At 35.3% G+C, this 26,773-nt stretch overlaps 1 protein-coding gene across 2 annotated transcripts in view; it reads left to right on the top strand.

Moving 5' to 3' along the window:
• Positions 1-26,773, top strand: part of LOC136034647 (cartilage oligomeric matrix protein-like) — a 208,356-nt gene that overhangs the window by 133,021 nt on the left and 48,562 nt on the right. For both annotated transcript variants that reach the window (XM_065715952.1, XM_065715953.1), the window contains 3 exons: positions 13,172-13,279; positions 20,193-20,361; positions 22,708-22,885. In XM_065715952.1, the coding sequence (XP_065572024.1) occupies positions 13,172-13,279; positions 20,193-20,361; positions 22,708-22,885 (455 nt within the window). The remainder of the gene's footprint in view (positions 1-13,171; positions 13,280-20,192; positions 20,362-22,707; positions 22,886-26,773) is intronic.

The raw sequence follows: 26,773 nt of genomic DNA, 5'->3' as shown, positions 1-26,773 counted from the left end.
AGAAAGGGTCAAACTTTAGTGTAAAGATGTCACGATTGGTCACCCGTTCGTAAGCTACAAATACCTAATTTTTCTGAATTACCCCCCCCCCCCCCAACTTCACCAAAGAGAGCGGATCCGGTCCGGTTATGTCAGTCACGTATCTTAGACTTGTTTTTATTCTTCCCATCCAGTTTCATCCTGATCTCTCCGCTTTAAGTATTTTCTAAGATTTCCAGTCCCCCCAACTGCCCCCCAATGACGCTGGATCCGGTTGAGATTTAAAATAAGAGATCTGAGATACGAGGTCCTTCTAACTATGAAGTTTCATGAGGATCCGATCCCTCCTTCGTAAGTTAAAAATACGTCATTTTTTCTAATTTTTCAGAATTAACCCCTCCCCCCATAGATCGGATCCGTTCCAATTATGTCAATCGCGTATCTAAGACTTCTGCTTATTTTTTCCACCAAGTTTCAGCCCGATCCCTCCACTCTAAGCGTTTTCCATGATTTTATATTCCCCCCCAATTCCCCCCCAATGTCACCAGATCCGGTCGGGATATAAAATAAGAGCTTTGAGACACAATATCCTTCAAAATACCAAATTTCATTGAGATCCGATCACCCGTTCGTAAGTTAAAAATACCTCATTTTTATAATTTTTCAGAATTAACCCCCCCTCCCAACTACTCCAAAGAGAGTGGATCCCTTCCAGTTATGTCACTAGGACTTGTGCTTATTTTTCCCACGAAGTTTCATCCTAATCCCTCCACTCTAAGTGTTTTCCAAGATTATAGGTTTCCCCCTCCCAACTCTCCCTCCCTGTCGCCAGACCCGGTTGACATTTAAAATAAGAGTTCTGTGACATGATATCCTTCGAAACATCAAATTTCATTAAGATCTGATCAACCGTTAGTAAGTTAAAAATACTTCATTTTTTTCTATTTTTTCCGAATTAACCGGCCCCCCACTCCCCCCGCCAGATGGTCAAATCGGGAAAATGACCATTTCTAATTTAATCTGTTCCGGTCCCTGATACGCCTGCCAAATTTCATCGTCCTAGCCTACCTGGAAGTGCCTAAAGTAGCAAAACCGGGACCGAGAGACAGACCGACAGAATTTGCGATTGCTATATGTCACTTGGTTAATACCAAGTGCCATAAAAATAATTTCAATAGAAATTTGAATGTAAAATCACACATGATAGTCTAATATACTTGAAAAAGACAAGAGAGAATGAAATACAATGGAAAAAATATTATTAGAACCAACCGGTGGGGTTGCGACCAAGCAAGTACAAAGGAATGTGTTTAGGAGGGGGTTGATGATTCTAGTTGAAAAAAAATTAGGTGGCCTATGTGAAAACATAAGAAATTAGATGACATATATCAACAAGTTACAAGGAGGGAAGCCAAGGTTTCAAAGGTCTTCTTCCTTCAAACATAAAAGTTTGTTAATTCCTCCTCTCTCCCCTTGCTTCACTCTACATGGCTTTTGCTTCTTCTTTCCTACCCTTTGAATGTACAAACTTTTCCAGAAGATCTTCGTTTTAATTTTTTATTCTCCTATTTCATATTAGATGGATAATAATGGTAGACGGTAATAAGCTTACCTAAGCTATGGATGTCAGATGATTGATTTTTTCAAACGATAATTTCGACAGGACCTGTGCCTGTCATCATCAGGTTCAAATTCAAATGAGAAGATAGTTTTATTACATGAACAGAACATTTTACCTTTTAATGTCTTATTACCATCTATCATTATTATGCATAAGAGTCTGGTTGGCCTCAGAGAATATTACATAAAAAAAAACTAGTTTTTTTAACTGAAAGTAAGGAGCGACATTAAAACTTAAAACGAACAGAAATTACTCCGTATATGAAACAGATTGTTCCCTCCGCAATCCCTCGCTCTTTACGCTAAAGCTTTTAATTGTTTTAAAAAGCAGAATTGTGGCAAAGAGTCAAACTTTAGCGTAAAGAGCGAGGGATTGCGGAGGGAACAATCTGTTTCATATACGGAGTAATTTCTGTTCGTTTTAAGTTTTAATGTCGCTCCTTACTTTCAGTTAAAAAAACTAGTTTTTTTTTATGTAATTTCTGAACGTTTTTGAATTAATGCATGTTTGATGTTGACTCTCCACACGTAAACTATTCAAATGAAATTTGCATATTAATTCCTTTTTTGGCTAAATGGCTTTCTCTTAGTTTTGATCATACGATTTTGAGAAATATGGGATGGGGAAGGAGGCCTAGTTGCCATGCAATTTTTCCGTTACATAAAAAGGCAACTATTAATTTTAATTTTAACGAATTTTTTTATTAGCAAAAAATATACGTAACTTTAGAATTAACTTACGTAACAAACTTTTATATTCTTTAATTATTATTATGTATATAAGGGGGTTTGTACCCTCGTTAATAACTCGTTCTTTACACTAAATCGTAAGTTTTGTCCCAATTCTTTAAGAATGACCCCTGAATCAGAAAGGCCGTAGAATAAATAGTTGAAATTACTAAAAATGCTTTAGCATAAAGAGCGAGGTATTTATCTCCTCCTAAATACCTCGCTCTTTATGCTAAAGTATTTTTAGAACCCCTCATATGCGTAATAATCTTTGTTCGTTTTAAGTTTCAATACTGCTTCTTTCATTTGAAAAAACGTTTTCATGTTTATTTTTCATTGTTTTCTTATAGTAATGCTAGAGAATCCTGCGCCCTTTTCATTGAATTTTTCTTCCCCCATGACAGATTCCTCCAAGGAAAGATCCTCCAACATAGCCCCCTCTCCTCAGCCCCCCCCCCAAACAAAATAAAATCCCCCTGAAAACGTCTATACACTTCCCAATAACCATTACTATATGTAAACACTGGTCAAAGTTTGTAACTTGCAGCCCCTCCCCCAGGGATTGTTGGGGAGTAAGTCATCCCCAAAGACATAGTTAATATGGTTTTCAACTATGCTGAACAAAATGGCTATCTCAAAATTTTGATCCGTTGACTTTGGGAAAAAAATGAGCGTGGGAGGGGGCCTAGATGCCCTCCAATTGTTTTGGTCACTTAAAAAGGGCACTAGAACTTTTCATTTCCGTTAGAATGAACCCTCTTGCGACATTCTAGGACCACTTGGTCGATACGATGACCCCTGGGGAAAAAAACAAAAACAAACAAACAAATAAACACGCACCCGTGATTTGTCTTCTGGCAAAAAATACAAAATTCCACATTTTTGTAGATAGGAGCTTGAAACTTCTACAGCAGGGTTCTTTGATACGCTGAATCTGATGGTGTCATTTTCGCTAAGATCCTACGACTTTTAGGGGGTGTTTCCCCCTATTTTCCTAAATAGGGCAAATTTTCTCAGGCTCGTAACTTTTGATGGGTAAGACTAAACTTGATGAAACTTATATATTTAAAACCAGCATTAAAATGCGATTCTTTTGATGTAGCTATTGGTATCAAAATTCCATTTTTTAGAGTTTTGGTTACTATTGAGCCGGGTCGCTCCTTACTACAGTTCGTTACCACGAACTGTTTGATATCAAACAGTTCGTGGTAACGAACTGTAGTAAGGAGCGACCCGGCTCAATAGTAACCAAAACTCTAAAAAATGGAATTTTGATACCAATAGCTACATCAAAAGAATCGCATTTTAATGCTGGTTTTAAATATATAAGTTTCATCAAGTTTAGTCTTACCCATCAAAAGTTACGAGCCTGAGAAAATTTGCGTTATTTTAGAAAATAGGGGGAAACGCCCCCTAAAAGTCATAGAATCTTAACGAAAATCACACCATCAGATTCAGCGTATCAGAGAACCCTGCTGTAGAAGTTTCGAGCTCCTATCTACAAAAATGTGGAATTTTGCATTTTTTGCCAGAAGGCAGATCACGGATGCGTCTTTATTTGTTTTTTGTTTTTTTGTTTGTTTTTTTTTTTTCCCAGGGGTGATCGTATCGACCCAGTTGTCCTAGAATGTTGCAAGAGGGCTCATTCTAACGGAAATGAAAAGTTCTAGTGCCCTTTTTAAGTGACCAAAAAAATTGGAGGGCACCTAGGCCCCCTCCCACGCTAATTATTTTCCCAAAGTCAACGGATCAAAATTCTGAGATAGCCATTTTATTCAGCGTAGTCGAAAAACCTTATAACTAAGTCTTTGGGGACGACTTACTCCCCCACAGTCCCCGTGGGAGGGGCAACAAGTTACAAACTTTGACCTGTGCTTACATATAGTAATGGTTATTGGGAAGTATACAGGCGTTTTCAGGAGGATTTTATTGGTTTGGGGGAGGGGTTGAGAAGAGGGGGATATGCTGGGGGAACTTTCCTTCGAGAATTTGTAATGGGAAAAGAAAATTTCCATGAAGGGAGAGCAGGATTTACTAGCATTATTTAGAAAAAAAACAATTAAAAAATAAAAGTGAAAAAGCTTTTTCAGCTGGAAGTAAGGAACAGCAATAAAACTTAAAACAAACATAAATTATTACCCATATGAGGGGCTCACCTCCTTCTAATACCTCGCTCTTTACGCTAAAGTATTTTCGGTAATTTCAACTACTTATTCTACGGCTTTTGTGATTCAGGGGGTCATTCTTAATGAATTGGGATAAAATTTAAGCTTTAGTGTAAAGAGCGAGGTACTGACGATGGGGTGAATCCCCTCATATAGGTAATAAAAACATGAGAATACAAAAGTTCTTTACGTAAGCTAATTTATAAGTTACGTAAATCTTTTACCAATAAAAAGATTCGTAAAAAATTAAAAGTTCTAGTTGCCTTTTTAATTAACCAAAAAATCGGGGGGCAACTAGGCTTCGTCCCCCGCTCTTTTTTTCTCAAAATCATTCGATCAAAATTATGAGAAAGTCCTTGAGCCAAAAAAAATATATGCAAATTTCGTTTTGATTATTCCTCTGCGGAGAGCCAAAATCAAAACATGCATTGATTCAAAAACGTTCAGAAATTAAATAAAAAAAAACAAGTTTTTTCAACTGAAAGTAAGGAGTGACATCAAAACTTAAAACGTACAGAAATTACTTCGTATATGAAAGAGGTTGCTTCCTCATCAACGCCCCGCTCTTTACGCTAAAGTTTTTTACTGTTTTAGAAAGAAGAATTGAGAGAAAGAGTCAAACTTTAGCGTAAAGAGCGGGGCGTTGATGAGGAAGCAGCCTCTTTCATATACGAAGTAATTTCTGTGCGTTTTAAGTTTTGATGTCACTCCTTACTTTCAGTTGAAAAAACTTGTTTTTTTTATTTAATTACATATTAGACGGATTTTATTCCTGGTGTGTTATTTTATAAAGGTCCCCTTCAAGCTATTCATAATTTTTCTAGTGGGAAAATGTCTACAGAATAACTTTTTCTCCTCGATTCTTAGATGTTTTTTTTTATCTTTAGAAGAGCGGCTCCTCATTGAAACCCCATAACTACCCTCGAAACTTTTCTAAACAAATTCATGACATTAAAAGGTAAAATTTCTGTTCATGTAATAAAACAATCTTCTCATTTAAATGCGCATTAATCAATCATCTGACGTGATTTTACTACATGCAAATCATGGCCATTCTGTTTTGTTCAATTTAGGTACTGATATGCCTTTAATTTACGAGGTTTGCAATGAAAACAACCATAAAGATGTATACTGAAGAAACATAAATTGACACCAGAAAAGAGCATCATGGCAGCTGTAAATAAGATACATGACAGGTTTACACAAAAGCCTTTAGTTAATTTCCGTAGGCTCATAGTGATTAATATCATGACTATCAAATTTTAATTTTAGAATATGCAAGCAATGTGGCTAATTGTGTGATTTACGTAATGAATTACAGGTCGAAGATGTGATTTGAAGACAAAACACTATAAGCCACACTTTACAAGTTTTAATGGACTACAGAAATTGTAACCAAATACAAGTGTATGAAGGGGTGGGGTTTAAGTTCCTGGCCTCTCTCTCCAATTTCATAATAAATCCCTTAGTACAAGCATTTATGTGTCCCTCCTACCTTTTTTGCTTTGTATTCTTTGCGTCAATTTTACCCGTCTAGTTTCTTAGTCATCAAAGTAACATCAATGGAAGTGGGCAGGGGGCGTGTGCTCCCCTCTGTTTTTCCCCTGGATCTTGGAAATGTCTTTGGAGGCGGGATTTAATTCAAAAATGCCTTTTTTGGTATTTTTTGGGTAGAAGAGCTTAGGATCGTTAAGTACGGAACAGTTGATTTTAAGGATTTGTTTTAACTAATGGTATCAAATAGTATGATGAATTATGCGTAATTTACAAGTTCTTTTTTAATATTCCCATACGAAAATTCACTGTTTACAACCGAGATGGTGCTTAACTGTTTTGGTATGATTTACTCATCGCTCACACAACTCTTGTCAAACAGTTCGTTGTAACGAAATGTAGTAAGGAGCGACCTGGCTCAATAGTAAACGAAAGTCTAAAAAACGGAATTTGATACTAATAGATATATCCAAAGAATCTGTTTATATGCTGATACCGTATATGAAAGGAGTTGTCCTTAACGCCTCGCTCTTTACGCTAAAGCTTTTTATTGTTTTAAAAAGTAGAGTTTTGAGAAAGAGTTGAAATCCTAGGAATTTCAACTATTTATTCTAAGGCCTTTGTGATTCAGGGGCCATTCTTAAGGAATTGGAACAAAATTCAGGCTTAAGCGTAAAGAGCGAGGTATTTTCGAGGGGGCAAACTCCCTCATATACGTAATAAAAACTTACAAAAATAAAACTTCGTTATGTAAGTTAATTCGTAAGTTACGTATATTTATTACTAATACAAAGGTTCGTAAAAAAAGAATAAAAAGTTCTAGTTGCCTTTTTAAGTAACCAAAAATTGGAGGGCAGCTTGGCCTCCTCCCTCACCCCTTTTTGTTTATCAAAATCGTCCGATCAAAACTATAAGAAAACCATTTAACCAAACGAAAAGTTAATATGTAAATTTCGTTTTAATTATTCATGTGCGGTGAGCCAAAATCAAAACATGCATTAATTCAAAAATGCTCAGAAATTAAGTAATAAAAAAAAAACAAGTTTTTAACTGAAAATAAGGAGCGACATTAGAACTTAAAACGAACAGAAATTATTCCGTATGCGAAAGGGGTTGTCCTCTCCTCAACGCCTCGCTCTTTACGCTAAAGTTTAACTCTTTCTCGAAACTTTACTTTTTAAAACAACAAAAAAAATTAGCATAAAGAGCGAGGCGTTGAGGAGGGGACAACCCCTTTCATATACGGAATAATTTCTGTTCGTTTTAAGTTTTAATGTCGCTACTTACTTTCAGTTGATAAAACTTGTTTTTTTTATTTAATAGTATTTAAAGCTAGTTTCCGAAACAATTATGTTAATAAAATGAAGATAATTTTTGTCAGACATGGAAGAACGGATGTTATATTTTGTAAAAGAGATGACAAAGTGAGATACACATCAGAGAAAACGCTCTACCTTTACCTAGCTCTACCAACGCTCTACGTTACCTAGGTAAAGAGTCATGTCCCTCCCATGAATTATTTTTTTCTTGGCCATTTCACACGGAAGAGGTGGTTGTGGTCTTTAAAAGTTACAAGCGATTTTAAGGGTAACCTGCCTTCTCAAACTATCTTTTTTGCTACACGGTCCGCGTGACCTCCGATCAGATTAGATCAAAACTAGACCTACGTTGCCTGAGCAACGTGAAGTGTTGTGGCAACCTTTGTCTGGCTTTGCCGAATAAAGTGTTGCGAGAGCAACCGTTTTTTTTTCTATCGGTTAAACGCTGAAGTTGTCAGCCTATCGAAGCTTTTAAAACGTTTATATTCAAAGAAGAACGCGATCAGTAATCACATGATCAAAGGTTATTCCTTAGCGTTGAAAGAACAACAATAACAAAAGAATATCGAAAGAAAGGACTAAATTGACTTTGCAGCCAGTTGAACTTTATCCTTTTCAATCGTAGACATCGTGACGGATCAAGACTTGGAACAATATCTTATATAATCTAATTGGTATTATAAAGCTATCCGTAACTTTTCAGGATCAAAATACCATAGATGACACTCTATTAATCATTACGAAACTGCCTCGTTGTTTTACGTTATCGTTTGTACCCGTTGCGTAAACACTTGATTCTAGGTTACAGTGAGTATGGGTAGGCTACACCAACTAGCAAAAGTTACAAACCCCCCTAAAGATGATTGTAGCCTAACAGACGATTATCACTTACAAGTCCACTACATGTCTGACCACTGGAACCAACTTGGTCTTATCATCAAATACACTGGTACACCAAATAGCAAAAATTGCAAACCCCTCACTGCCGAAGATGATTATGAGCTAACAGCCGACCTCTCCTTACAAGTCCCCTACATGTCTCACAATTGGTATCGACTTATTTTTGGTTTCAGTGTGTACCCTACTACTGAAGTTGTCAACCCCTTGAAACTTTCAAACTAGTATATCTCATGAAAGAATTTTTGTATCAAAAAATAGATGACATATGCTTTGATCAGCTCATCAAGAGCTATCGATTGCCATCGAGAAAAAATTCTATCTGTCTTAGTTCAAAAGTTGATTTTTTTGCCGTAGGCCAACTTTCTAACGTCACCACTTAGAAAAGAGCATAGGATAAGCTCCAATTTCTCTAGCAATGACAGAACTTTTAAAGTTTAAGAGTTACATCTGATAACATTTCTCTACATCAATCCCAAGTCCGAAAAAACACATGATACACCCAGCCGAAATCACGGCAGCACTTTCGGACCCGTGGGAAAATGCCGCTTTTCTGCTTCTGTAAATTTTACTATTTATCACTGAAAGAAGATCTATTGGCTGTGGGGCCGGGTAATTGCCGCATATATTTAACACTTATAGATTTTAGTCCATCTTCAATTTGAAAGTGGTGCCTGCCTGCTGGAACGGAGCTTTCCACTCGAAAGCTGAAACATGGTTTGATGAAACGAAAGCTTGGCTGCACAACTTCATATACTCCTCTCTGACATAGGTTACATAGCTCCACTTCACTTCGCACACCATAGGCTCTGGCTCGTGGACAAGCAAAAACCATCCTTTTTAGCCCCAGGCAAGAGTTCTGCGGAGCTTTCCAAAATGTAATGCCATATTCATCAATCCGGCATGAGTTCCACACTTTCCGTAAAAACCGCACAGGTTAGACCCTTACCAGTTTCCAAGAATATGCCGACATCGGCGGCATAGGAAAAAAAAAAAAAAAAAAAAAAACGAGACAAAACAAAGGGTTGCTCTTGCAACACAATTTTTAGATAGCCATTTTGGTTTAAACATTCGAAAATTCCAGTAAATCCTTCTCTGGGAATGACATGGGCCCTAAGGACCCTGGGGTATAAATTATGGAAATGGTCGATTTTCCATAGTTCAAAAACATTTTATGCAGGCACGCACGGAGGAACATCAGGGGGGAGGGATAATAAAAAAAAACTAATTTTATTGGATAATTCAAATAAGAAATGCACAGAAATCAGAGGTGTATCTAGGAGGACGGCTGCCCCGGGCACAGCCTTTGAGGAGGCGCCAAGCTGAATTTCTTCTGTCAATGCTATGGTATACTTATATTGTAGCAGTGATGGTAGGGGACGGGGCTAAAAAACCGACATTGTGTCCGGGCACTGAAAACTCTAAATACGCCTCTGCCACAAATTCGAGAACATTCAGGACTTGGGGGAGGGTGGAACGGAACCTCCCTGTGTACCTCCCAAAGTAGCATGCCTGACCTTTGGTATCAAAATAGCTTGAAAGTTTCAGGTTCTTTTTCTGACCCAGAAGAATCACACTTTCTTTTGGTACCCGATCATTTCCAAGGCTTAAGCCGCATGTACTTGGGCCAAGAGGAACCTAATGAACAAAGAAATTTGGGGTTCGAAGTTTATTTTAATAGTTTTACACTCTCATCAATTTTCGTACGTTTGAACGAAGTAGAATCGAAATGGAAAAAATTTGTTAAAAAAAAAAAAAAAAAAAAAAAAAAAAAAAAAAAAAAAAAAAAAAAAAAAAAAAAAAAAAACAGTTACAAACGCAATTATCCTAAGAAATATTTGGTTTTCTTTCCTATAGCCTTGATTGCGATTATCATTGTTTTATTTTGTGTGTTGTTGTTTGTGTTTTGACAAATAAAAACTACATCGTTCAAAATACATATTAGTTTTCAGTAAATTGAAGCTGGCGCTCAAGCCTATTAGATGGTTAGAGAGGAGTAAAGGGTCACTCTTGTTTGCAGTAATACGTAAACTTAGACTAGCAAAATATTTTTTTGCTGTTATTGTTGCTTTTGATATTGTGTGAAACAGCGAAAGCACTGCTCAAAATACAGGTTGTTTTCAGTAAAGTGCAAATGGCACTGGCTTTTTGAGAGTTTGAGACTCTTATTTGTGGTTGTGTTTGTTTGTTTTAATTTTAGGTTTGATTGTTAATTTTAATTCCTGTTCGTCTTACGATTCATCTATTCATTCAAAGCAGTATCTGTTGTCTGCAAGTTGACGTGATTATTCATTTAAATATATGCTCATTTTAAGATTGGATTATTATATAACTTTATTTTTGCTAATTCTGGATCTAAATATTGTTCTTCGGTCTTCTTTGAAGAGCTTCTTTTTCGAAAAGTTGTTTTCTTTTAATTAAGTAATAACTATGAATAACAGATTAATAAACAGAAGTACACTTCTCATCACACAAGATTAGGTTTCAGCTATACTAAGGCCTGGCACTTTGCCGTTCAAAATCAGGGTATATTCCAACCAGAAAAACAGGGTTTGATCTAGATGCGCTAATTATGGTTATCAGTACTGCTTTAAGCTTAATAAGTGCTTTAAGTATTTGAGTATAATAAGCTCGAATGTTTCTTAGGATGTTAATTACACCAGAAAAGAGCTCATTGCATGTTTAGCTACTTTTGCATTTAAACATACTCAGTGTAATTAATATTACACTGTGTAATGTTATATACCACTGGGTATATATATATATATATATATATATATATATATATATATATATATATATATATATATATGTGTGTGTCTGTGTGTGTGTGTGTGTTTGTGTGTGTGTATGTAGGCTATATATCCAAAATCGGGTTAATTTCCGAAATTCCTTTTTCTCAGCCTTAGATTCAATTAGCTTTGCGAGTCAGCTTTATCAGTCTTATGCAAGCTATGATAGTAAAAGTTAGGTAAGATTATGCTAGTTTAGGTTAGGTTAAATTTGGCTATAAATATCAGAAATGGGTTAAAACCCTGAAATAACCTAATCTGTCATCATCAAACCTTGCATTAATCTGAACAAGTGGACTGGCAACGCTGACTGAATCCAAGGAGAAAAAGGGATTTCGGACATTCACCGTAACACACACACCCAACGAACTAAGCCACTTCTCCGTCTTTCTGCGAATATGTTGGAGAATAATAAACTACGTCGGACAGGCAAAACTACGTCGGACATACCTTTGACAAATAAAAAAAAAAAAACAAGTTTTATCAAATGAACTAAGGACCAACATCAAAACTTAAAACGAAAAGAAATTATTACGTATATGAGGGGGTTACACCTTCCTCAATACATTGCACTTTGCGATAAAATTTCTTTTATTGCAAAAAGTTTATTATTCCAGTTAAACGGCCCTTGTGGTTCAAGAGTCGTTCTCAAGGAAAAGGGACAAAAAGTCAAACTTTAGTGTAAAGAGTAAGATATTGGGGAGGGGGCAAACTTCCTCAAATGCATAATAATTTTTCTTCATTTTAAGGTTTGATGTTGCTCCTTACCTTCAGTTGTAAAAATTTGTTTTTTTTTAACTTAATTTATGATCGTTTCTAAATAATACCAGGAAATCTGGCTCTCCTTCATTGGAAAATCCCCACCAAGGGAAAATTTCACAACGGAAATTAATTCCCACGTAAAATTCCTGCCCCTACCCACCAGAAAAATTGCCCCAGAGAATTCCATTCTAGCTGAAGACTTCCCCAGGAAATATTCTTGCGGACGATTCCGGATGACAAATTTTTCTTAGCGCATCTTCGTTTGGAAAAGACTTTAATTTCTGTGTATTTTTTAAATCATGCCGAACGTCCCCTCCTCGGTGGAAAGTCTTTTTGGAAAAATTACCCATGAAGAATGATCCCACCCCCCTACGGAAAGATACTCTAGAAATGTTAGCCCGGTAAATATTTCCTCACGGAAAACTCCTGTTAACATCTACATTAAATTGAATCGGCAAAGAGAAAGTAAGACAAATAAAAAGAATTTCGTGTAGGAATTCTAGCAAACTCCCCAGTGTGAAATTTCCCTTGGAAATCTCACACCTCGGAAGATTCCTTCCCAGTAAAAAATTCTCCCATGTGCAATTCCGAAAATTAACCCACCCCGTCAAACTAATGTCTGTATACTTCCCAATAACAAATAGTATTTGTAAACAATGGAGAAATTCCGTGACTTAAAGATCCTTTCCCAGGAATAGTTGGGATTCATGATATCCTCAAAGGCGTAGTTACTGGACTTTCCAACTATTTTTGTACAAAACGGCTATCTCAAAATTTTGATCAGACGATTTCGAGGAAAAAGAGGGATAGGAGGGGGCTAGTTGCCCCCCAAACTTTTCGGTAATTTAAAAAGGGGACTGTAACTTTTAATTTCCGCTCGAAAGAGCCCTTTGCCGATATTCTGGGACTATTAGTTTGATACCATCACCACTGGAAAAAAAAAAAACAACAAATAAAGACACATACGTGATTTTTCTTCTGGCAAAAATACAGGATTCCGCATTTTTGCAGATGAAAGCTTGAAAATTCTTGAAAAGGGTTCTCGCATACGCTGAATCTGATGGTGTGATTTTCACTAGGGCTCCTTCACTTTGAAGGGGTATTTACCCCTTTTTCGAAAATTATGCAAATTTTCCCAGAATCGTAACTTTCAACCGCCAACACCAAACTTTTATAAAAAATTAAATTAAAAAATTAAACACCAAAATCTTATAAAAACTTTTATAAAATATAAAAAATTATATTTTTGGGATCAGAATAATAAGCTGATTCTGTAAAGTCCCGATAATAAGCTGATTCGGTATTGTTCAGTAAAGTCCCCTCGTAATGCTAACAATAACGATTTCTTACAGTCAGCAGCTGGTTACCTACCATTATTAAAGATTATTAAAGATTTTGTCTCGACTTCTTTCAGGATAACTGTATTGATACTCCAAACTCTGGACAGGAAGACGCTGACAAGGATGGTATTGGTAACGCTTGCGATGATGATGCGGATAATGATGGAATACCTAATACACCGGTAAGATATTTCAGATTTAGAAACGTATTACTCTCTCTGTAAAAGCCATCCAACTCCAGAATGAACCCCCAGCAAATGTTAAGAAATACCGAAGTATTCGCCAGATTGTGTTTGAGTTAAATTGCATGTTTGAGCTACTGCAAAGGCTTTACTGTCGTTTTGGCAGATTTTTACCTTTTGGAAATCAAATCATCAAATATAAGATATATTCACTGAGGTTAAACGGTAATTGTAAATGAACAGCTTGTATAAGTATGACATTTTTTCTTTGACCAGAGACCGGTAGACTAGTACCAAGTCAGCTCAAATCTTTACTGACAGATCATTTAATAAATAGAAATGTGCTTACCTTCATCTTTGTTTCTATCTGGGTGTCAGCCTTCCTCCTAGCTTGACTTTATGTCCATATTAGAATTAGGAAAATTAATGAATACTCTTTCATTGACTTTAACAATTTAGAATTATTGTTTTATAATTTGTTTAACCTATGAACAACACAGCAATTTTTTGGAACAAACCAAATCAGTGTTTTACATACTTGTTAAGCTGATTAATGATTTTCTCAATTGTATATTTTTTCATTCTTTTTGTATTCGGCAAGATCGATTTAATGCAGCAAAACAATGCAAAAATTAATAATACAGTAACACATTTGTTTACATCGTAAATAAACGGAATAACGCTACTATTACTTCTTGTAACTCAAAGCAGCACCAAGCCATCCAAGGCCAACACGGCTGCGCATATTCCTCCTCCACCCCAACCTATTCAAAGCTTCACTCTTTACCTCCTCCCATCAAGTTTATATTATTAAATCCTTTCTTATGACCTCCTGTTATCGTTCTTTACTTACAGTATTTTATCACGAAGTGTTTGAAGCAAAGTTTGAACGTTCTCATATAAAAGGAGGAAGAAAAATAATAATGAAGTTGAGAAACTAAAATTAAGAATATTTTTTAATTATTTATGAAATTATGTGTATCTTGTTTTTAATTGCTTTTTCGTTCTTTTTGTCTAATTTGTTACAAATAGGGCTCTTTAGCTTACATTTTTTCTCGGGTGATATCTGCTGAAGAAAGTTATTGGTAAAATAATGGGAACACTCAGCTTGTCTTACCAGGTTGTTTGATTTAAACAGCTTCCAATTCCTACAAATGACTTTCTTTTTTATTACAGAATCGTGGTGGGGTATCTTACTTAGTTTATCTAATCTATTTTGTTTTTCTTGCCGCTGACAAAATCATGTCACTGAAAAGTGTAGCTTCTCTTAAACCGTCAAGTAGACACCCCTATAATTCGAATATTCTTTAATTTTTCTTTAATATTCTTTTTTTATTCTAGGGGGCTCGTGGGGGAGAGGTAAAATTAAATTTATTTTTCACTTTATGCATGATTAAGCACTTGGAGCATGATATCTGATAAATTGGTACATTCTTGTCTTTTATTGCTTTTAAGCGCATATTTTTTTTTTTAAGAATATTTTTTTGTAGTAAGGATTTCTAGTTTCGTTTATAGTGAAGAAAATGATTTTTTTAAAATTATTTCTTAATTGCAATCTTCCTGGCTCCCCAACGATGATGATAAGCCGCTTTTCCTGGTAATTTCGTCATTTTATTTTCATCTTTGAGGCATTTGTTGTACCTTCGCTTGAATGTTTCAAGCGACTGGTTTTCTGAGATTACCTCTGCTGGGAGGCTTTTCCAGTTGGTGACGGATCGTAGGAGGAAGCTTATTTTTCCTGACGGTTTCCTGACCCTCAGTGTTCCTGACGGGATGTGCCCTGCTCCTGTTAAACTTGGCGAATTGTGTTTTGATGAGTCGCCCTTAAAGGCTGTGCACTTTCAGGAATGAGCTTCGATAATATCTATAATAGAGGGGAACGCATGGATTTGTAAAAGGCCGACATACTGACATATCGAAACAGTTTATGATCAATTTCAGTGGTTTGGCATCAGGGTTTCCAGAAGTTACTGCGCAAGCTGCTCAATTTTGACCACTCTGGAGATGGTTTAGTTCCGATTTTAATATTTACTATGGTATAATTTAGCTATATCATAAAAGCGGTCGTGACGACCTTGCAGTCGAAGCATGAACTCAGTTGACAACAATATCGGTATACCGTATAAAGGAGTTGCTTCAATCCCAAGGGCTATTGCTGTTTGGAAGAGAAAGAAGAGTCTTGCCAAGGACCTTGATTTAAGGATTCTTATTGAATAAAAAAGTTATCTTATTAGATAAAAAAATCAAACGAACAGAAATTATTCAGTAAACGAGGAGGCTCTCAGTTTCTCAACGTTTACGCTTTACGCTAAAGTCTTAAAATTCATTAAAAATACTTCTCACTCAAATTCAACGGTCCTTGTGTTGGAGGAGTCTTTCGTAAAGAATTGTGACAAAAAGTCAATGTTTAGCGTAAACAGCAAGGTTCGAGGGAGGGGTAGTGCCACTGATATAAGGAATTGTTTCAATTCGTTTTAAATTTTAATGTTGCTCTGTATTTTTAGTAAAAATCAGAAAATTCCACATTTTTGTAGATAGGAGCTTGAGGATTCTCTGATATGCTAGACCTGAGGGTACGACATTCATTAGGATTGCTTTATGTTTTGGGGGTACTCCACCCATTTTTCAAAAATCAGGCAAATTTTTATTAGGTTCGTGGCTTTTGATGGGTAACATTAAATCTAATAAATTTTATATATTTTGAGTCAACATAAAAAGCCAATTTTGTTAGTGTATCTATTGTTATCAAAATTCAACTTTTAGAGCATCAGTTACTATTGACCGGATTCATTTCTTACTTACAGTTCACTACTATGAACCGTTTGAATAATATTTATTACCACTCTTCAACTTGAAAATTTATTCCCTTTCTTCTATACCGAAAAGTGACACTCGAAAGGCATACCAGCAACCCATAGTGAATATTGATTACATCCTATTGATGAGACTGAGAGGCATGAGTTGATAAACCAGCAATAAAAAATATTGATAGTATCTTTTACTTAAGCTTTACTTCTTCTCTAATTAGATGTTTATTTAATTTTGCAGTAAATTTTATTGAAAGATTCAGTTCCAGCAGGGTACTTCTCTGCACTGTTATAAATATGATCCTTATTACTATTAATCTCTCTGACGTTAATAACACTACTTGTTTGCACTACCAATGCCGCTCCTCATGCTTTGTTATTAGTGCTAAAATTTATTGCTTCTACATAACAGATGAGATGGCACGTTTAACTTGGGAGAATACAATGCTTTATTTATATTGGCCTTATTTAAATATAAGTGGTCTTTAATTGTGGCTTTTAAAAAATATAATTTTGATTAATTGAAGAGAAGTTCAAGGACAGTGCAAGCATTGAAAAAGGTCCTAGTAAAGATAAATCGAAATAATATTACCTTCTTCGACAGTTTTTGGTTAAGATATATATATATATATATTTTCTCCTATCTACTGCAACTGCGTAGGCCTTAAAGCTACATTGTTCTGGGTGAGTGCATCTAAGCAAGAATCTCGGTCATTCTTAGGAGCGAATAAAGTGATGTCAATTGACGAGCATATTGGAGGCGGGCGTAAATTATAATTTTCAATATGTAAAGGGTGGCACATTTGTTACTTTTTTAATTTAACAATCAAGATACAAAAAAATTAGGTACTTTCAATGAAAATATCCCCCAAAAAATATTTTTCTAAATCTAGGGGAACCCACTCCAAATTGACACCACTAAACTAGGAGTAAAGCACTTGTGCTAATTTGTTTGCCTTTAATTCATGATGAATGCATTCGAGGGAAAAAAATGTGTATTCATTTGGTTGATTACACAACGGTTACTTTTGTGTTGAAATAATTTGGTTATAAGACATAAACTCAAGTTGTTCTTCCCCTCAGACAAACCACAAACAAATCATAGATTTTATGTTTGGATTATTATATCTTGGCACAGTATAATAACCTTCCGTTGTGTATGCTGAATTTTTAGAAATAACAACGTAGATTGATTAGGTTTTTTTGGGTAAGTAACCCACGGGGTATATCAAACTTGCACATGCGGATAGAATCAAAATTGCACACGAGTGCAGCGGTATAAACATAATGTGCGTGTTTTGGTAAGTCGAGGAATGTTAAATTTTCAAGCTTAAGATCAGGGAGTGAGTATTCAGATTAAAAGCTCATGGTATAATTTTACAAATTAGAAAGGATAAACACTTGGAACAATTTTTTCCCTGTCTTGATAGTGGATCTGGTTTTGATTTTATAGTAACTAACCATCTATTGGAAAAAATGGACAATATTCAATTTGTTGCTTTATAATAGAAAGCGTCTCACATATTTGGGTATTGAGTATACATTCTACTACTACTACTGCTACTACTACTCCTACAACAACAATAACTGTTACTACTGCTACTCCTACTACTTCTACTACAACTACTACAACTGCTGCCACTGTGACCGTTACTGCTTGCAACCACGACTACTTGTGACTGCAACTACTTACGACTGCAACTATTTAAGACTGCGACTATTTATGACTGTGACTACTTGAGACTACGACCGAGACTTTAAGTATTTATGACTGCGACTGTGACTATCTGTGACTCCGACTGCTTATGACTACGACTACTTGTGACTGTGACAACTGGTGTCTCTGACTGCAATTAGCTGTGACTGCGACCAGGAATAATGATGATTGTGATTGGAGCTGCTTCCGATTACGACTGCTTATGGCTGCCATTAGCTGCGACTGCAACGCCTTTTAACTGCGACTACTCGCAACTGCAGCTGTGACAGTGACTGCTTGTGACTCCGACTACCTGCAACAACGACAGCAACTACTTGCAACGGCGACTACTTGTGGCTGTGACTGCGACCACTTGCGATTGCGCGTGTAGCTACATGTCTCTGCGACTGCTTGTGACTGCAACTATCATTACTACTATTACTACTGCGATTGTGACTTTGACTGCGACTGCTATTGTTTCTTGTACTGCCATAACTACTGGTATCTCTACTACTAACACTTCTGCTATTGCTATTACAACTATCGAACTAGATCAAAAGAGTTTAAGTGCAACTAGCGTTAAAAAGGCGAATAAAGGCAATATCTGAGTAACAGAATAGGTTATTGATTTGAAAATTTAAGGAAAGTTAAGGGGGATGCAATACTAAATCAAAAGACACTATATGCATCCAGGTTGTCAAAATGGTACACCTGCAAATTCGAATGGTATTAATTCGAAATTTTCAAGGCATATTTGGAGGGATGTTGAGCTGAATCAATAGACACTATGTGCATCCAGATCGTTAAAAGGACTTAACTAAAATATTTTCTGAACGGTAAAAGCATTAAGTTAAGACTTTAAGGGTATATTGAGATGGATTTTGAATTTTAATCAAAAGACACTATTTGCTTTCAAGGATGTCAAAAGGGTATATCTGCAATATCTCAGGAACGCCCAAGTGAATTAAGTTGAGGTTTTTAGGTCATATGGAGGGGGATGGTCAATTAACATTTGTCTATATTCAAGATTGTACCATAATAGTGGTCAGAATGGCTTCAAACTTGTAGAAGCACAAAGATTCCGCTGGTTTTCATTATATTTTCTTGAATAATACCCCACCTAGCCTCCCATCCAAAGCTCTATAGACTAAGTATTATCGAAATTTGTTGTTAAGATTTGTCAAATGTTTAAATAGCAAGCCAAAATCTTGATTCTTAAGGAGAAAAAACTAAAAAAGTATTGCAAATATTCCTTTCATTAACCAATAAAAAAAAAGGTCAATTAGAAAGAAACAGATATTAATTATAAAAAAAAAACTTTCCACAAAAGAATTTTTACAAAGAAAAGTAATATGAAACCTAAGATGAGCGGAGGTAATGTCAAATAGCAATTCAAATGTGAAATGAAAATAAATCACTATCAATAAATAAGTTAAGTTAACACAAACAGAATCCCTATATAGATATATATATATATATATATATATATATATATATATATATATATATATATATATATATATATATATATATATATATATATATATATATATATATATATATATATATATATATATATATATATATATATGTCCCTCACTAAGACCAGAGGTCAATTTTACTTTATTCAAAACAAAACACGATTAAACGTTTTATGTTAATGAATACAAAATTTCTGAAACGTTCCGAAAAGACTACCAATGTACATCAATCTCTCAATTTGTATTTCATTAATTTTTTTCTAATCTTGGTTAATACGATTATTTTTTCTTTAAAAGAATTCTTTTAAGTGAAGCATAAGTGATATTTTGGCCCTTGCAATGAATACGGGGCGCTGGCCCTACTCCTGCAATCATCCAACATGACACCTGCAATCATCCAACATGGAGCATATTCAAAATGCTCATTTTTGTAGATATGGGTGTAAGACCTTTGCAGTAAACTTTTGTGTTAAGTTGAATTTTAATAATGTAATTTTCATCAAGACCATTCCCCTTCTTAAGGGGGTTTTCTTATTTTCCGAAAATTTGGCAAATCATTTCAGGCTTTTAATTTTGGTGTTTAACTATAAATTTAATGAATTTTGACTATTTATAATCATCATTAAAATCCAATTCCTATTAAGTATCTATTGTTACCAAAACTCTTTTTTATTTTGGTTACAATTATCAGGAGTATCTTCTTACTTCAGTTTGTAACTCCATATTGCTTAATAAATTGTTTGAGATCCAAATTATGTCTGGCTCATATCTTATTTGGGTGATTGTTGTAGCAACTTATAGTTTGATTGGTGCTCTACTCCTTTTTACATCAAAGCTGCTAATTGTACACTAATCATTAGGACGCTTGCTTATGGTCGGCTATTAAAACACGCAATTTTGAAAGCCGCACACTTTATGTTATTTCATAGGATAACTGTCCGCTCGTCTCTAATCCTGATCAAAAAGATTCGGATCCAGAAGGCTCTGATAAGCAAGGAGACGCTTGTGATAACTGCCCAACAGTGCCCAACCTTGATCAAGAAGATTCAGATCGAGATGGACTTGGTGATGCCTGCGACCCTGATATGGATAATGATGGTAAGGTGCCATTACTTAGTATTTTGGATAATTTACCTTTATTTACATCTCAACTTAAGAGTAATTTTCCGTTTCATAGTCCCAAACAAAAACGCGTTACATGTGGTCAATTGTCAAATGAAGACTTTATTAGTCCAAAAGTGCAGGTGCACGACGTTACCAACGATGATTTTTTGATATGTTTGTTTCGGATTATTTATGTTTTGACTTCAATAAAAAAAAAAATTTGTTTCTTATAAAACATTACAGCTGCATCCCACAGTGGTAAAAATGCCCTTTTGGTATTCAAGAGTTATTATGGGTTAAATCTTATTTTAATCTTAAGACCAAATATTAGGGAAATAAAGTTATAGAAAACTTTTTTATAGCATTTAGAGCGAAAGTTCAAGGCAGATATTTAACACAGTTACATGAGAAAGCATTAATTATGGCGGGGGAGAGGATTTATGGGAAGAGACTTCGAAAAGCACCAAAGTGGCTATTTTATGAGGGATTAAAGGCATGCGAAAAAATCTCGTGACTTTTTGGACAAAATCCAGTATCTTCGTTTGAAGTACGCAAGAGTTTATTTAGATAGATTATGTTTTAGGGGGGAATAGAAGGGTTATTAGAAAGTTGTTTTCACAATGTGAATAAAGATGAGAAGAAAAAAAGCAGAGAAATATAATAACGATAATGACAAATTTTATTGTACCTGCATATGCGTCAGCACGCAAGCTCTTCAACTCTCACTGGCAGTGTGATGTGGTAGATACTTGAGTGTCAATTCTGCATGTTGGCTGGTGATCTCCAATCTCTGTTTGTCCCATTGTCACCTATATCATTCAAATGAATTAATGGGTTCGAGGTCTGCTTTGACTTCGCTTAACGAGGTCCTTACTTATCCTATCTGTTCCTATCTCCAGTGAGCAAAGAGTTTGCAATGTGAACTAGCTGCTTCCTTTTTTAACAGATTTACCTCCGACAGTGATACTGTCCGTAATATTAGAGCGTACTCCTTTATGATCGCAAAAACAGCCAAAAACATAAGGTAAGATGTTTGTGCAGTTATTCTATGGTTGCCCATAAGATAACCGAAGTGATTTATAAATCTGAGTTCCATGAAATTTAAAAGGAATAATACAATGCTTCATGCTAGTAAAGATTCCACAAAAAAAATAAAACATCTCAGCTGAATTTGAGCAAAAGCCAAAAAAGTGTTTTCAAATATGGCTCTTCAGAAATATGTTACTTGTCTATACTAATTCCGGTATAAGCATTCGTGCTCTCGGAGAGAGGAGGGGTTATGGGCCTGAAGATTCTCTTCCAAATGCGTACTCAGTTCAGGGCTTCACGCAACTCTGGTTTCGATTATAGTCTGCATTTTAAGGCTTGATCTCCCCTGTCATTTTGGAATGAGTTTAGCTATTTACAGTGATCACTACTGTAATTGTTGTATCTAAAATTCAAATTAAGTTCTAAACAAAAAAGAGATAATGTCAATATTAGTTCGTGATTAGTTTTTTTTTTTTTTACTAGATCTCTAATAGCCAAAATAAAGCCAAAACTTGCAAGAAATGACGCTCAAGAAATAAGAACTCTTTGCCTGAATAGAGCATTATAATATGCCGTCTGTGGTACAAATTAACCAATTTTCTCAGGCCATTAGCCGTATAATGTACACGTTTAGTTTGAAGTTGTAATGGCAGAGAAAAGACAAAAGAATCTCAATAAGAAAATTAATATTTTCTGTTCCCTATAATTTAATGCCGAGACGGCCACGCATATGGGAACATAACGGACTGTAAGATTTGACTGTCTTACAAGATATAATCTTTGGTTTCCTAAAATAATTCAATAGTCTCCAATTCTAGTTACATTTTAAGGCAAGGTGACGGAGCCTTCGCCCGCGGGTAAGATTTCAGTGGCAGATATTTTCCAGATTTTCCTGCACAATTTTCCCCGCTGATATTTTCCAGATTTTCTGTTGTAGAATGAATTATGCACAATAGGCGTTTTCTTTTTTTTTTTTTTTTTTTTTTTTTTTTTTTTTTTTTTTTTTTTTTTTTTTTTAATGATTCTACTTCTTGCTTTAATGCCTCAGTTAATACTTGACACTTCTTTGAGCCATGAAGTCTTGCGCATTTTCTTTGAAGAGAAGAAGGGGAATGAGAAACGGCTCCAAAGAATATATTTCCGGTTATAATTAGATTTTTCTTTCACGTTTCACAAAAATTGTTTTTTTTTTTCTTAATAGTCAAACCAATCTTAATACTCAGTCTTAATACTCATCAGTGAAAATTAAAGAGCTTGCCAAAATAGAATTTATGGGTTGTTTTTAAGATTTTCAAGTAATTTTATATATAGGAATCCTGAACCCTTTGGATAATTGTCCAAAAACACCAAATCCGGACCAAAACGACCTCGATGGGGACGGTCTGGGTGATGCCTGCGATAACTGCCCCACCATTCCCAATCCTTCCCAGTTTGATACAGACAACGATCTTGTTGGTGATGCTTGCGACAATAACATAGATCGTGATAGGTAAGTTCTCATTAGACGTAGTCTGATGCTTCTTGTAGGTTAAAGTGTGGCTTCTCCTGTTTCTTTTTTTACTTATGGCTGCCAGTTTTTTTTGTGTGTCTTTTTTTTTGTACTTATGCTGCACCAAATGGGAAAAAAAACAGATGAGGCAAACGAGACTAGTTTTATTACTTTTATTTAAAGTTTTTACCAAACTTCTAGCGATAGGACTAATTATTGTAAATTTCACAATCCAAACGCAATTTGTATCAGCCCAAGAGGGTGAAAGTAGCCAAACTTGGCCCTGTACCTATCTAGTTTAAAAACTCCAGCGAAACTAGTTCAAATCGCCAGTGGACAGTCAAAATCTCGTTTGATGTTTTTCTTTTTTTAAGCTGTTAAAGAGAGTGGGAAAGCTTCAAGAAACCAGACGCAAGCATTGAATATACGAGGTTTTGTTGGACTAATCAAAGTGGACCCACACGATGAATATAACAGTAATCTTTCGATTAACACATGTATATTGAAGTTGCGAGGTTTACACGTATTCTAAACGGCGAACTATACCTGTAGTTTCATTAATTTTTGTAGTAGTATTTCAGCTAGGGCCATGAAACAAGACTAAATGTAGAAAAGAGAAATGTTTTATTATGAAATTTTGAAAGAAATCATTGCTTCGTGTGCATTGAACTGTACAAGAGGCCTAAGTATTTATTCCTGATCATAAAAGATGCTTATCGAGAATAATAATTAGCGATTAAAATTTTATTGTTGGTCGTTATTTTTCCTCTGGATTGCTTCTTTTAAGAGTCATCTGCAAAAACTTATTATCGGGAAATCGCTTTGAAATTTTGTCACCCAGTTTCGACGACGTTGACAAGTAATTTAGAACATATTTTACAGGGATGTTTTATTCACGGAAAATTGGAGGGGGGGTTGCAAAATGTACTTTTCCAAATCTAGGGGGTAACTTTGTTATTTACTCTACTCTATCAATTGAAATATGAAAAATTGAATGTTTCAAAATCCGGTGAGGGGGAAATATCTAGAATAAGGGAGCAGTTGCCCCTCCCCCAATCGACGTTGTTGCTATTTTACTTTATTTCAAGAGTGTCAATCCGCCTTCTTAGAATGTTCGCTCAAAACTTGTCTGTAGCCAGAATTTGTTTACAGTCTTACTTCACTTTTTCAATTGAAAAACTAAAAGTTTAAATAATGTTATTATTTAATATTGAAAATTAAATTTTAACTGTCAAATTCTTTAAGAAATTTAGATAATGCAGCAAACGAATTTGCTAAGTAGTGGACAAAAGTGCATCATTGCGAAGATCTAAAATTTTGAAATATTTTTTCATGATGTAGTCTTTGAATTAAGCTTAAAGATAAGATAAATCTCTTTGATTGATTAAATAAAAAAACTTTTTTTTGTCCTAATTCCTTAAGAATGCCGTAGGCCGTAGAATCACAAAGGCCGTAGAATAAATAGTTGAAATTACTGAAAATACTTTAGCGTAAAGAGCGAGGTATTATGAGGAGGTAAACCCCTCATATGCGCAATATTTTTTGCTCGATTTAAGTTTTAATGCTGCTCCTCACTTTCAGTAGAAAAAAACTTTTCATATTCATTTTTTCATTGTTTTTTTTTTTTTAATAATGCTGAAAAATCCTGCGCCCCCTTCATTGAAAGTCTCTTCCCCCATGGAAAGTTTTTCCATGGAAAGATCCTCCCAATTAACCCCCCCCCATCTCAACTCTCCCTCCCAAATCAAAAAATCCCCCTGAACACGTCCGTACACTTCCCAGTAACCATTACTATATGTAAACACAGGTCAAAGTTTGTAACTTGCAACCCCTCCCACGGGGACTGCGAGGGAGTAAGTCGTCCCAAAAGACAAAGTTATTAGGTTTTTCGACTATGGTGAATAAAATAGATCTCTCAGAATTTTGATCCGGTGACTTCGGGGAAAAAATGAGCGTGGGAGGGGGCCTAGGTGCTCTCCTATTTTTTGGGTCACTTAAAAAGTGCACTAGAACTTTTAATTTCCGTTACAATGAGCCCTCTCGCGACATTCTAGGACCACTGGGTCGATACGATCACCCCTGGGAAAAAAAAACAAATAAGCACGCAGCCGTGATTTGTCTTCTGGCAAAAAATGAGAAATTCCACATTTTTGTAGATAGGAGCTTGAAACTTCTATAATAAGGTTCTCTGATACGCTGAATCTGATGGAGTGATTTTCGTTAAGATTGTATGACTTTTAGGGGGTGTTTTTCCCTATTTTCTAAAATGAGGCAAATTTTCTCAGGCTCGTAACTTTTGATAGATGAGACTAATCTTGATGAAAGTTATATATTTAAAATCAGCATTAAAATGCGATTTTTTTATGTAACTATTGGTATCAAAACTCCATTTCTTAGAGTTTCGGTTATTATTGAGCTGGGTCGCTCCTTACTACAGTTCGTTACCACAAACTGTTTGATCTGAGAGTTTATTCTTGGATTTAATCAAACCACAGAATATTAAAAGTAAGTTCTTGAAAGACTGATTTTTGTAATGGAGAGTTCTTCTGACTGAGGAGCCTTTTATATTTATAATTGCTCTGGCCACAGTGGTCACCCTGTGGACACACTTATCCGTCAAATGATTGCAAACTAATTCGATCTTTGACGCTTGGAATCTTTGCAACTTATTTTTCCATTTTGACGATGGTTTATTTTAAGGCAGTTGGGCTGACGTTGACAATTGGTTAAAGATACTGTTTTATAAGTTTTATTATATTAGTGTCGTGTTTATTGATTTTCAGTATCGGAAACAGCTGTTGGCTGTTTGCATAACTTAAAATATGAACTGAATTGTTTTTGCGTTGATGTGGTTGCACTGACTGTCAGTTTGATTAGTATAATTTAGGGGTGCAAAATTTTGGAGCACTGAGAGAGAAAATATTACTTACCTTTTCAAATCTTTTTATCCCCTCCCCCAGGTGGACTTCTTTGGGCACTCATGGCTGCAAAGCCCTATTTATTTCCATCTAGGGCGCTATTGTAGGGGTAAAAAATAATTATTTTTGTTTTCTTCACGGCTGTATATTGTTTATTGGATATTTGAGATTCTTTCAACGTCAAAGTAAATTTTTTGCGTCGATTTATGTATTTTTAGCTGTTCTTCAATCCAATCTTACCTAAAAAAAACTGACTTCTTCGATTAATCAAAAAATGTATAAAAGCATTAATGATTTGGAAGATGGAAGCTACGGTAGATGTTTAATAGATCAGTTGATTAGTATGATTTTAATCTGAAAGTACTGTTTTAATCTTTGCAAAGGTTGTTATGATAGTGAATCAACTATTAATCTAGGCCTATTCCCTATAAGATTTTTGCTAACACCGAGGTTAAGATTATAGTAGTTTTAAGAATGAGTTGAATCCGATGTTATTCTCAACACAGTAGATGTTTAGCTAGCTTTTTGAGCTGGATCTAGCTAAAATTTAAGCTCAACTGAGCTGAGCTGAGCTTGGTTAAGACTGGGCAATCAGATCCTTTTGCATTGTAGCTCGCTGTCGCAGGAAGCTCGTTTAGAGCAGAAACTCGTTTAGAGCAGAAACTATAAGGATAATTATAATACCTATTATCTATCAAGTTCTTTTGAAAATGTTTAGTAGTGCATTTGTATAGCTTTTTTCATGAAAATCCAAAAAAGTGTTTAAAAGGCAGGAGCTTGAAGCTTGAGGTCTCGTTTGAGGTTTTTATTTTTTAGTCTTATCTCTCTTTATTGTTTGCTGCATACCATGGATCCATAAACTGATCCTTTGACAGTAACAAGTTACGACAGTCCAAAAATATCTCGGCTTAACTTAATCAGAATTTTTTCCAAATGACTTTAGTCTATAATGAATAAAAATTATCGAGTT

The sequence above is a fragment of the Artemia franciscana genome, chromosome 13 (assembly GCF_032884065.1).
Source record: "Artemia franciscana chromosome 13, ASM3288406v1, whole genome shotgun sequence".
NCBI classification, from domain to species: Eukaryota; Metazoa; Arthropoda; class Branchiopoda; order Anostraca; family Artemiidae; genus Artemia; species Artemia franciscana.
The sequence above is the reverse complement of the archived record's forward strand: the minus strand, read 5'-3'. Positions and strand labels throughout refer to the sequence as shown.